At 36.4% G+C, this 13,168-nt stretch overlaps 3 protein-coding genes across 3 annotated transcripts in view; 1 reads left to right on the top strand and 2 right to left on the bottom strand.

The window, feature by feature from the left end:
- Window positions 1–13,168, top strand: part of NF1 (neurofibromin 1) — a 165,424-nt gene that overhangs the window by 102,594 nt on the left and 49,662 nt on the right. The gene's annotated exons all lie outside the window — the stretch shown is intronic.
- Window positions 562–6,692, bottom strand: OMG (oligodendrocyte myelin glycoprotein). Its single transcript, XM_077836634.1, has 2 exons — window positions 3,393–6,692; window positions 562–2,627 (listed from the first exon to the last, which is right to left on the bottom strand). Exon 2 carries the CDS (start codon window positions 2,620–2,622, stop codon window positions 1,300–1,302), a length of 1,323 nt encoding a protein of 440 aa, XP_077692760.1. The 5' UTR covers window positions 2,623–2,627; window positions 3,393–6,692; the 3' UTR covers window positions 562–1,299.
- Window positions 6,819–9,071, bottom strand: EVI2B (ecotropic viral integration site 2B). The gene is given in 2 exon segments (XM_077836916.1): window positions 6,819–8,231; window positions 9,047–9,071. Coding segments are annotated over 2 exon segments (969 nt in total). The 3' UTR covers window positions 6,819–7,287.

The following is a 13,168-nucleotide window of genomic DNA, read 5'->3' as shown; positions in this document are numbered from 1 at the left end:
CTCTGCAGCAAAGTACATGGAACCATGCACGTAAGTATAGCTCAGCTCAGTAGTATGCAGAATATAATGCTCATGCTAAATTATGAGCTCACTCTCTTGAGACAAGGAATTGGGCACATAAAACAAAATTGATTAGAGAGTTCCTCTCAAATTTCGTGCCTTCTAGGCCTTGATGGCTCTCAAAACACAAGGGTTTGTCTCAATGACAAATAAGTACATTCTACTATTTAATTAGTTGATCATCATATAATTACTGTAATTGACATATGCTGTGTAATCCTGCAAAGGTAAATTTGCTTGCAGTTCATTTTGCAGATCAAAATTAGTATGAAGGTACATCATGACCCAGTCATGCAATGACTTTCCTTTTAAATATAATGGAGTAAGTTGCTTTAGTTTGTTAGAGACATGCTTGAAATAAATTTAAAAGAATTACATTTCCCAATCACTTTTTTATTTACAGTACTTGTTATCCAAGAACTTCATAGTAGGTGTATGTTATCCCCTTTTTACAATCTGGGGAACTTTAGAGACAGAGATGTGAAGCGACTTGCCCAAGGTTTGTCAGTGGAAGAGCCAGGAAGAGAAACCATTCCTTTGACGCTCATTTCTCCTTTCAAAAAACTAGACCATGCTGCCTTCCTTGGTTTTTTCCAATCCAGTAGATACCAAAATAACTTATTTTTAATTCCTGACTTTAAAACTGTGACTCTTCATTCATATTAAAACATCTTTCATACTTACGAAGTAAACATAGACATATACATGGCAGCCATATTTCCACAAATAATAACTTTTGGTAAGTGAAACAGATTTTGTTTACTTTATTCCCCCTCACCCTCTTTTGCAATTCATTTTAACTTACAAAGGATCAGCACAGCTGTATGACAAGAATTGCTGATTGGCAAATCAGGCAAGAAAAAGCAGATATGTTACAGGCCTTTTATTTTTTCCAGATGTTTAATGACAAAAATATACATAAAACCAGTACATAAAACGCCGATGTTTTATTTTTGTGCAAGAAAAATTAAAAATGTAAATACAAAATAAGCACATTTCATAAAAACAAAGCATTTGATAGGTTAGTTTTACTCAATACGAATTAACATAAGTAGCAGCTTAGTATCAAGACATTAATTGTGCACTTTTTTCTTTTAAAATGGTTACTTTCTTTAGAGCAGAGTCAAAATTTCAAAACTGACTTTCTTGTATTTGATTCACTCTTAGACTTGAGTGGTTTTGCTCCAACTATTTATTGCTGGAGTAAATGTGTTAATTTTCAGAAGAAAATGCAAGCCCTTAGCCAATCAGAATTGCCACTGCATTAAGCATTACAACGTAGAATGAATACACCTCACAAATGCTTGCTTTGGAGGGCGCATGAGTGTTAAAAATATTTGTGGTGGACTCCTCTTTCCTTAAGGTAACGGTTGTGCTTTGTTGAGGCATTTTAGAGTAGTTTGTTAGCATTTTGCTGGTAATACTTAGGGTCATGGGAGTAGTGGATGATCCTGTTGAACTTATCATGCTTGAGTTCACATCAGTTGAATTTTTAATGTAGATAGTGTGTGTGGCTGCTGCTTCATGCGAACTAATTTTTCGAGGAGTCGGATCTTCTGGATAGAGGAGTAATGGTCTATCTGTGCTTGTAAATAATACAGTTTGGCTTAAGTTAGCACTTAATGTAACTTCATTTGCTCGGAATTGTTCACGTATTTTTGTCACTTGGATTGGGTCATTTGCCATTGGAGAGCCATTCGTGTCTGCTGCCTTTGTTCCTTTACCTATGAAGTTAGTGTCTGTAACTGTGGGAGCAGTCAAAAGTGGTGTGGCATTAATCCAAGACACAGTTTGATTGGGGCACGGAGCCCCTATCACAATGGCTGCTGTTTCCTTTACCCACTTTAGCAAGTAAGGGATATTTTGCTTATCGTTGCATGACCATGGGTTGTTATAAAGTGTTATGACTTGTAGTTGAAAGAGCCGGTCAAAAGCTTTGTCAGGAATATATGTGAACTTGTTGTTGTGCAGATAAATGTTTGTAAGGTGTAGCAGCCTCACCAGTGTTCCTGGAAGTATTTGTGTTAAGAAGTTGTTTGATAGATCCACCGTCTCTATGTTGTAGGGCATATTGGTTGGAACTGTCCAAAGTTTGTTGCTACTGAGATTGAGAAATTTGAGACTACTCAATGTATTGTTGATAAGTACCGCTCTTTCTACCATATTCCTGGAAACGTCAAGCACTTTAAGATTCCACTGGTAAGCTGTATCAAGTTTCTGAAGAACTTTAATATTGTTACCCATGGCGTATATTTCCCATAGAGACTTGGGCAGATGAGCAGGAATGTTCTTGAGCCAATTATTTGAAATATCAAGGGTCCTCAAATTGGTGAACCGGGTCAGCTGATGGTCAAGATTAACAAAGTGGTTAAAAGACAGATTTAAATATGTAATGTTGTCTTGAAATTCATGTGGCAGCGTAGTCAAGTTTCTGCCAGAACAGTCCACATTTCTGTTGTTTCCTGAGCACGTACACTTAGAAGGGCAAATGCACAGAACAGTGGGAATAAAAATCAGAAGGACCAGTAGACAAGGACGTGTTTTCAATATCTGGTATTCCATTTTGCCTGAAATTAAATATACCAAAGTGACACCCTTATAATAAAGATAATATACTTAATGCATTTGTAAGGATCATCTTTGCACTGATGACTTGCTGGAGAAATTACGTTAAAAAAACTACTACTAAAAATACCCTTTGTGGTACAGTCCTTTTTATAATTGTTTACAAAGCATCCCTCCATTTACAGGCATGTGTCTAGCAGAATGAGACTCATTTTTTCATCTCCCTTTCCCCCTTGAACTCAATTGAGGGCTTTCTTCCTAAAATGCAAGTCTATTCCAAACGTTATACAATGTCTGCTTTGTTTTTTAGTGATTTCAAGCCTACGTTATCTTAGGAATAATGTGCTCTTTTACACAGATGGATGAAAAAATGGCTGTCAAATGGATCTGCCTTAAAAACCTCTGCAGTAATATAGCAATCCCACACACACATACACATTGTGTTTGTTTTAATAAGATTTGTTGAAGTGCCTCTAGATAATTTGTTACAAACTCATTTGAAACCTGAATTCCGGATTCCACATCTCTATTCCAAAATAGACATTAGTAATGTTCTTCCTTTATACAACTTTACTCCCATTCTCTAAAGCTAGCCAACATGTATATTTGAAACCTGAATTAATGTTGGAATGAAATCTCTAACTGTCACTGCAGCAAATTTCTGGTGCATGCAATTGTTAGACCGGTATTTTCAGTCTTATTTCCGAATCTTTAATTTTGCAGTAGGTTTTTGCAATTAAAAACAAACCAAAAAACCCCACACTTACCACAGTTCCTTCTGGAGTATCAGTGCATCATTTCTCTGAAAGATTTATGCTTAAAGGTCGCCTTGTTCTAGAGAATAGCTACAGTTCCTCTCTGTGGATTGTGCTTTCCTCTTCAGCTGCATCATATTGCTGTTAGCAGGGGCTCTGCAACCACCTGATCAGCACTACATCGGAGGACTGCAGAGCTGCTGTTGGTGCTGACTCAAATTTATTGCAAGGGGTGCATGCTCCACAAAATAGGTTTTTAATTGAGTTACTAAACTTCTCTATATGCATATTTTTCAAGATGTGGCTCCATCAAAATAAAACCTGTAAGTCTGACTACACAAACATCCAGTAGAATTTCTGTAGCTCAGTTTTGCTTAATTGCTAATTCCCCCTAAAAGCCTATTTACAACTGCTGTTCATATCTGCTGTGTTCTTGGCACCTTCATTTTAATCTACACTTTTGTAATAATGACTTTACAGTTTAACTCTAGCTTCCTCTGCTTCAGTCTTCTTAAACTACACAGCCAAAGTCTTTCATAATACTTTAAAATTGGGAATATATATAAAAATTAATTTTCCACTTGTAAGATGAGATTGTCAGTGTATCCTGTCAGCTACAGAATAGTACTGTTCGGGATTTATACAAATATCCTCAGTGAGACTTTATTTAAATTTCCCTCAAACAATCAATGTATAGCTTTGTGCTATTAGTTTTTAATTTGATTATAGAATACATGCCTTTTAAAATCCGTTAATTTTTATAAAGCTTTTCCTTCTGACACATTGTTTCTGGCATCTTATGTAGCTATTTTTATCTTAGTTTTTCCTCTGTCAGTGAACAAAATGTAGATGTAGAACTTAATGTTTTTTATTGTCAACGAAAATTTTAAAAAATGCTTTGCAGTCTTTTATCTATTTTTGTATTACGTGCTAACGATGCGCTCTGTGCGGCACATACAGATGCACACTCCTTGCTCCAAAGAGCCTGCAATCTTAGAATTATAAACTGTTCCCTTCTTTGCTGAAATGTTCTGGGCAGCTGGTTTCAGCATCTGGCAGCTTATCCCTATGAAACGAAATATTCAGTGTGCTAAATTCTTTTATGGATCATATGTCCTCATCAGAATAGTTAATGAAGATCCAAATACGGGGCCATGTTCTGCTACCCCATTATTGATAAAAGGGCTGCTCAGGTGAAACTTAAGGCAGAATTGGCCAGCAGAATCTTTATTGCTCATGTTGATCCGTGAGCCAGAAAGAATACAGTTGAATTGAATTTCAGCTTGACTTTTCAGAGCTGACAGTTAGAAAAACATCTTTAGTTTTAAACTGAGTGAATTACATATTTACGTCGTTATGGGACAATAAACTTTGAATCCCAAGGCACCATATTTTACAGGAACCCCCTTTTCAGAGTAGAGCTACTTTTGAAAGAATGGACTCCCTTCTCTGACTTTTTTTTCCAAACTAAAGTAGCTTTTATTTAAATGTTGTATAATTTCTTCATAGAATCTTTGAAGAATCCACTTTATGGAAAATCTGGCTTCATAATACAGACTGCTTCTATTTTGAGTCTCTTTTTGATTGATCTTAAATATGGACTTTTCATGCTAATCCAATATTCAGGAGTCCTATTAGAATTTGTTTCTTGGTTCAAATTCTTGACATTTGCAATCATTTTAAAGATGCAGTTCTCCAGATCTGCTTACATATAAATAAGTTATATTCTGTCACATATGGTTTTGCTATATAGCACACAGAAGATTCTCTTGGGCAAGATCCGTTATAAAATTCCACAAAGTCTCATCTTTGCAGAAACCATTATTTCACTTGAACTTTACGGCATTGTAAATGTATTTGTCAATCAATATTCTTTGTCCAAACATATAGTACATGAGAGTTAACTCTGAGGCTCATGGCGTGTTGTATTAATTTAACTCTTGTGAAAGTGTCAAATTATGTCCTTTTTCGTTAAGACTTGCATGTTACAGCTAAAAAATTTGTATTGTGCTCAGAGCTTTTCACTAAGTTGTTTTGCAAACTCTGGGCCTAATTCTGCAATCTTTACATGTAAAATTCCATTTGACTCCAGCGAAAATCATAGGATTTGGTTCTCTTTAATATTATTACACTTTTACCCTATTCCTTTGAGAACTTCTGCTCAGTGACTTTTGCGGCTCTCAGTTTAAAATCCATCTGAAGTCTAATTCTTTCCGTTTCTTTTTATGTACCAGTAATAGACTTAATCATAGACTTCCTCATTCTCCTCTTCCCTTCTTTTTGTACCACATGGCTCATAATTATTCCTGATGCACTTTATCTTCCTGTTACACATGCTAACATATAACCACATTACCAGGCCTTTGTACTCCTCTGAAAGGAGTGGATGGAGGAATAGACCTTCATTGTATGTCTTGATCTTTAAAAGTTGAATCAAGCGTAAATCAATTTTCTCTGAACGAACATTTATAAAATGTCTTAATAACCATAAATGCTGCAGTAGGCGCATGCCCCAGTGACAAGTATTTAGGATTGGCTGAACTTCTTTTTTAGGAAACCTACAATCAGCTAACTCTCTGCTAAGCTACAAATATAAAGCTGCTTCCTTTTTCTGAACACAATCTTTAGTCAAAGTTAACATTTCTTACTGTTCTAGCAAAAAATTAAGAGTCCATACATGAGAGGTTTTTCTTTCAAGTGGGTGAGAGAGAGAAGACCACTAGATTTCTTTTGAATTAGTCCAGTGTGGTGGATCCAAGTTTAGCATTGATAGAATAACATGCAGGTTAGGGTGCTTGCTTGGGTTTTGAGCGAATCATAGAATATCAGGGTTGGAATGGACCTCAGGAGGTCATCTAGTCCAACCCCCTGCTCAAAGCAGGACCAATTCCCTCTCCCCGGTCCCTAAATGGCCCCCTCAAGGATTGAACTCACAACCCTGTGTTTAGCAGGCCAATGCTCAAACCACTGAACTATTCCTTCCCCCCCAATAGGGTCTCAGTCTTTTTACTTTAAATACCTTTCCCAGTGTTAACTCTCTTACAGATGGCAATGTTTGTAATGGACCTCAAGGCTGCAAAAAACCCTGATATTATAAAAAGACTGAAGAGATGCTGGCAACTAAACACCTATTGGAAATAAGTTCAGTTTTCAAATCATTGGTCAGTTTTAAAAAAAAAAGAGAGAGAAAACATTAAAAGGGTTCCTCTCCCTTTTGGATGGATGTTCTGAGGGCTAGTTGTTGAAGTGCTTTGAGATGCTTCAGTTATATGCTATAGAAGTGCCAAGTAGTATACAGTAAATAGACCTAAATTTTATATGGAAAATATATAAGTTTGTAAGTGTATCAAGGCACTGGACTTTTGCTTTTAATCAGTGGTTTTGTGTTTAATCAAGTGAAAATTTAGTGAATTTTAATTTCAGTACAAGTCACCGAGATGCCTTTGTATTCAAACATTTTATTAAAATTAAGTAAATGTGAAGTATGCTGCTAAAGTGACTGTTAATTCAAGTTATACAGCCTGGAAAAACAAACATAAAAGTTAGAAGCGGTCTTTCTATAAAGCTGGACTCATTGCATTTTGAAAACTATATATATGGAAACCTTTGTTTCTGTAGATTTTAAAATCTGTAAATACTAGACCTCCATTTACGTACTTAGTCCCATTTTTTTCTTTAGCTACCATCCATACTCTGTATTGAAGTCATTAGTTTCAAGCAGATCAGTAGGTGGTTCCCATTTGTGAAAAGCTAATGTTTAATAAAAGCTGTAACTTCATATAGTTCTTGTTTATCTCAACTTCTCATGTAATCATTTGCTTCAAAACACTTTTAAGAACAGTGTGAAGTATGTTGCAAAGCAGGCTCCTTCAATTTATCCAGGGTCTGGCCGTGCTGACAGCAGTGGTTAATTTACATCTTGATGGGTTAAGTCAGGAGGAGGGGGAAACTCGCTCTGTGCTTCTGATTGAAATTCAAGAGATTTGCTGATTTCGGGACAGTGGTTCTCCTGGACTTCGTTAAGCAAGTCAGGTGGAGGTGGCAGATCAAGTGACTCGGGTGGGGCAAGGATTGGGTTGAGCGGAGGGTCGCATACGTCACTCAGTCCATTTGAAACAGGAGGTGGGGGCACATTGATAATATTTGAAGAGGAAACCGAAATGTTGGCGGCTAATGGGCCTGAGCCTCCCTTTAGTGTAGGGGTAGATTGATTGCTCTTCTCCTTTGTGTTGCAGCTGGGTGGCTTCTCAGGTGTTTCTTTTGATTCAGAGCTTTTAGAATTATCCAGGGATCCATTTTTGTTAAATTTCCATGGCAAGATAGAGAGAACTGATGTACGTTTTGTGGCCAGCTCCGTTTCTTTAATACTCTCCACAAAGATATCAGGTATGTCTCCATCTGCAAATGGAGAGCGACCTGCCCAGTTTGGATCAGCCTGAGCTGGCTTTTTTGAGCATTTCCACAGTAGAATTATAATAATAACTATCATCATACCAGACAAAATTATGCCAATTAACAGTGCAGCTATCCAGGTCCCATCACTGGATTCACTTTCTTCTGTTGCAGTGGTATGAGGTGTCATGATAGCTGCTGATGGCTTTTCAATTTAGTGTAAGACAGCAAGTTCATTTGATTGGTATAGGAACTTGGGAGCTGTATTTCCTTTATTTTTTTCAAGACTGATAGATGTATTTCTTGATTGTGTCAGAAAAACAGTTGACAATAGGTTTGTTGGAGGCCTCTGTATCTCTGTAGAAAGTGATCTCTGCAATTGTCCATAGAAGAAAATTAGGATTATATGGTTCGTGTCCCTTTCTCTTTTGCTGACTACACACAGTGTGTGGTTGTCTTCTACAGTAAAAAGAGAATAAAATACAGTTAGCTTTAACTTCAGAGCTGTACTATAGATTTGTTTTATAATTAAAATCTTGTTTATTTTCATTAATTTGCTTTTGACTACCAACAGTAAGTTTGATGTAAAGCTATGTAAATGGTAGACCTACTATTCTTTTAAAACACCATGTCTGCTTCCGTTGAAATGAATGTCAGGTTTTGACTGACTTGAGTAAGAGCAGGGGCACTTCTAACATCATTGATCCTAAATTTCCTCTTGTGTGGTTTTGTTTAAAAAGAGAACAGCCACAATGTCCTTTCCAAGTTGCCAAAAAAGGACATAGGAGAGAAGACTGTAAAAAAGGTCAAAATAGTGATCTGTATGGATTGTCAGATTTCCTTGAAAAGTTCAGATCCTCACTTCTAAACAGGAAATTAAATGCAAATTAAACTGCTCATTACAACAGGTGATTTTGCATTGTTTAACATTTGTTAGTTACAAGCAGCGTCCCTAAATGTAATGTACTTTCTTTTCAATACTTTTAACCTTTATCTTGCATTCTCAGTTCTCTTTATAAATTAATACTTGGAGCATATCCTTTTTAAATCATGTTTTTCTGCTACAGTTACTGGAATGGAACTAGAATTTCAACAGTAGATCATTGTTATAAATGGACTCCTGAATACATAATGGTTTTTGGAGTGAGAGGAAGAATGTTAATGTAAATTCACTTGCAGTAATGGAGTGGAGTTTTTTGCTATTACTGTTTAAAGTTCAAGTATTAGAGCATCAGTCTAAATGATGAGATTAATAAAGCACATATTCGGTATACCTGCTTCTTTTGATGTGCCTTCCATATTTAAATTGCACATAGAGATACATTTATTGGTAAATTAACATTGAGAACTCAGTTCATGGTGCATATTATTAATAAAAGCACAGATGTTTTCATGTACATGTTATGAGAGTGTTTACCAGAGTGTAAACACATCCAGGCAGTAAGTTAAAACTTCTGGGAACATGTCAGGTTTCTGTATTCATGTTTAGACTTGCAACAGGTAAAAATATTTCACTCATTTGTGCTTACTCTGCTCTCCTTCTCTACATGTGAACTTCATCAGAGCTCAGTAAGGTACTGATAAAAATTTTTACGGCTGTTAACATAATTCACAGGGGAAATTCCAGGTAATCTAAAAATGTTAACTGTTGATTAGAGTTTGAACTTGGTTTTGAGAATTATTGGTTCTAATAGCAATATTTGAATAGTAGGGAGATGTCTTCAGAACACTAACACACGGAGGAAGACCATTTTCTAAAACAGAATACTGTACACAAGTCATAAATTAATTACAAAATATTCTACAGCATCAAGTTGCAAAATACAAGTTGTTTAATGTCACATCAACAACTAGTTAGCCAAGCAGTTAAATCTTAGCATATGAAAACCGTTCCTTACCTGTGCAATAATGTCTCCTGTAGTAAACAGTCTTCGCATACTAAGTTAACATTTTGCTGTTTCAAAACTAAAGCAGTCAGAATGGGTGTTGCACATTAAAGAGCTCTAAAAGGGTCCACTGTTCTCACACTGAAATTTTTTTGCATAGAAAGAGGAAGTTTATCAACACTTGCTGCAGGAAGTGTCAAGATTAGGGAGATGACTAAGAATTAATGTTCAAAAGTTGCCTACTTGAAGACCAAATTTGGGATATGTTGTTGTGTTTAAAAAAAAAAAAAGTGTAAATAGTCATGTTTGCAATTTTTGCATAAGATATTCGTAGTAGTATTAATGTTTATATGCCTGTGTCTATAGAGAAAACATGAGCAATGGTAATTTTATATATTAAGTAGAAGTGGATTAGCTGAACACAATCTTCTTCCTACTCTCTGTGCTTTTCTGGTGAAGTGCAACAATTATTACTGTTCAAAGAGGCTCAAAGGAAGATGATTTAGATCAGAAGTTCTCAAATGGTGGTTTGTGGAGAGCTGGCTGATCACATGGTGCTGGTTCCCTTCCGTATTTTCATTTCCTAAATTTCATTAAAAGGCAGCTAAAAACTTCCATAATATTACTGTTCCAAATAGTCCACTTTTGTAGTTGCCACACTGTGTATGGCTGTAAATGGGAGGGGTTGTGCACTGTGAAATCCGCAGGGCTCCTTTTGATCAATGTCAGGTGCTTGAATCCTGCAAAAAATGCAGGATAGTAGCTACTATATCCTTGTAGATTAACAGAGGTAGAAGTGCCTCTCAGAAATAGAGGGGATTAGGAGCAAATGTGCAGAGGAGTACTGTATTTGGGTGTACAATAGTCAAATAATAGAAATAAGTTTTGACTATGTGCATTTTATATATTATGTGCAGAGCAGGGAGGGAACTGCTACTTAAATATTGTTTCATAGCAATTTAGACATCTCTGACTCAAGGGGCTTTTTGAAAAAGGAATGTGCAGTGTATGACACTTACATGCATATGAAGGAACTGGCATACAGTAAAATCACTTTTTAAATGAGACTCTCACAGTAAATAGTGTTCTGCTATAGCTGGAGCTGAACACTTTTGGTGGCTTCTCTCTTCACGTTTTCTGCTGGTAGCTGGTAGAGGGGACTGGGACCACATCTTTGCTCTCCAGGGGCGCTGTAATGGAATCCAGCAATGATGTCATGATCCAATGCCCTTAGAAGCCAATGGAAAGACTTCTCCTGACTTCAGTGGGAGTTGAATAAGGCCCTTGATCTCTGTTGCTGCTTAACTCCTACAGAAAGTTAAGTGCTCTGGGTCTGGGGGGGTAGAGGGGATAAGGCAACAAGCTACAGTGATATTTGCTCCCCAAGGGACCCAGGGAACAAATAGCAGTGGAATATTTCAATTCCCTGAAACCAAGGGAAGCACCACAATCCACTCCTTCCACCATCCTAGCCAGAGGAGCAACAGCCAATCCCAGTGCATAAAACTTCAGTGTCTGCTGTTGCATGCTTGCACCCCTGACCCTCACTTCTGGCTGATCAGAGGCAGCAAGGTAGAAATATTAATATATGTAATAGGGTTTATATATATTCCTTCCAAGTTGGGTTCCTTGATGGAATTCACTTTCAGTGAAGGAGGATCAATTCTGTGCTTAAATAGGTTACATGTCTTTATTTTCCCGAACTTTAAAAATCAACACTTTCTTGCATCAAAAGATATACATTATAGATAGGAAATGTATGGGGAGTTTGGAAAGGCCAAACCATTAGTTTTCAGGAGATACCATCAGTGTGTAGTTTTTTAACACTTGACAAACCAGTTCAACAGACCTAGTTATATGCCGCTCCTTAGACTAAAGGTCAAGCCTGCATATCAGTTCATTTTCAGAACTGGAGAATTTGTCCTAGTTGAAAATAACTTTTTAGGTAGCTCCTCTAAGGCATCTTTTAATACCTGTCTCATAAATTATTTTTGCAAGACTTCATATTTTCTCAGAATTTTGTTTTAAACACACAGGAAAAATACGATAACGTACCTGTAAGCAATCTACTAATGTACCTGAATCACTGTGCCACCCAGGAAATCCTCATGTTTTTTCTACCTACTTTAGAGTGTCTCTGACCGAATATTACAGGTATTTTGATTCCAAGCTGTTTGGGGGCAGGGATAATTATTTGTTGTGTTTCTACAGTGCCTAGCACAATGGCTAAGTAACCTGGGTGAGGCCTCTATGTCCTGTCCCAATACAGATGTTTAATTGCTATATGTCCATCCATATTTCTGGAAAGAGGAAAAATTTCCTCAGTAATATCTCTTCTCTTGTGGCAATACAAATGTTAATCAGTTGGGAGTACATATTTTGAAGAAGTGTGACTTAAATGTTTTATCACATATCTATATGCAAGTATGATTAGTGAAATTATGAGTATCTTGATATATACAAATGTTGCATTATTGTGCCCAGTGACTAACTTCCATTTTACAAGTTGAAGTGCCCTGCTGACACAATTGTAGACTGTTTTAGCTTAATCTGCAGAGCAACAAAGAAAATGTTGAAATTGCTAGTTTGTTTTTTTCAAGATCCCAAGAATTAACTGATGTATTTGTGAAGCAGTTCATCTGTGCTTAGGTATAGAAATAATGCGCACAAATAAGAAGACTCTCCAGTTTCCTCAGGGTAGTGAATCTTTAGTATAGTGAAACCTGTTACAAACATTCATTCAAAAGACCAGCTTAGAGGAGCTAAAAGTTGAAGTGGTACTCAAAGAAATCTTTAGGGATACTTCATAGTAATGGTCTTATGTTAGAGTAGTTCTTGGTAGGTGGTCCTTACTGCGGGTTTCATTGTATTAATCTTCTGGATAAAGTAAGCTAGATGAAAGTAATAAAATTTCATCTTCATTCTTTTAAACAAGCAAATCCACAACAAAAAAAACTACTTAAGTGCATTTCTTTTTCACTCTCCAGAGTGACGTAATTTTGCCCTTAGTAAACATTCTGGAGAATTAATATTCTAGAAGTTGTTTCCTTACAATAGAAACCCCAATCTATTATATACCATAATTATGAATGAGTCAGATTGTTTCAAAATCTATTGTACGTTTTTATTGGGGTTACCAAGTGAAAGAGTTTTACTGCAACCATGTTACATATAAAACAAGCTTTATATATTTTTGCACAAACTTAAAGCTCAGCAAATGCAGTTGACTTTAAATTAGTTCAAAAGCAAGGTAGGCTTGTATTATGGTTTTTGAAAGAACAAGAGCAGAAATCGTATCTTGACTGTACAATATATTTGCTTTAAAGTTAGTTGCAGCCAAACAAATGCCAGCATAAGTAACTGAAAATGCTAGTTTTTTAGAGGTTGACTCACACAACACTTAGTATGTGGGTGCTCAAACTTCTTCACAGTCCAGAGCATATCTTAGTATAGAGTTAGTCTGAGGGAACACTTCCCCATTCGTGGCCCTCTCCTCCCATTTTTCATCAT

The sequence above is a fragment of the Eretmochelys imbricata genome, chromosome 17 (assembly GCF_965152235.1).
Source record: "Eretmochelys imbricata isolate rEreImb1 chromosome 17, rEreImb1.hap1, whole genome shotgun sequence".
NCBI classification, from domain to species: Eukaryota; Metazoa; Chordata; order Testudines; family Cheloniidae; genus Eretmochelys; species Eretmochelys imbricata.
This window is presented reverse-complemented; position numbering and strand designations above follow the sequence as displayed.

What these genes read in the sequence shown, in the direction of transcription:
- OMG (XM_077836634.1), bottom strand. Translation starts at nt 2,622, where the DNA reads ATGGAATACCAGATATTGAAAACACGTCCTTGTCTACTGGTCCTTCTG.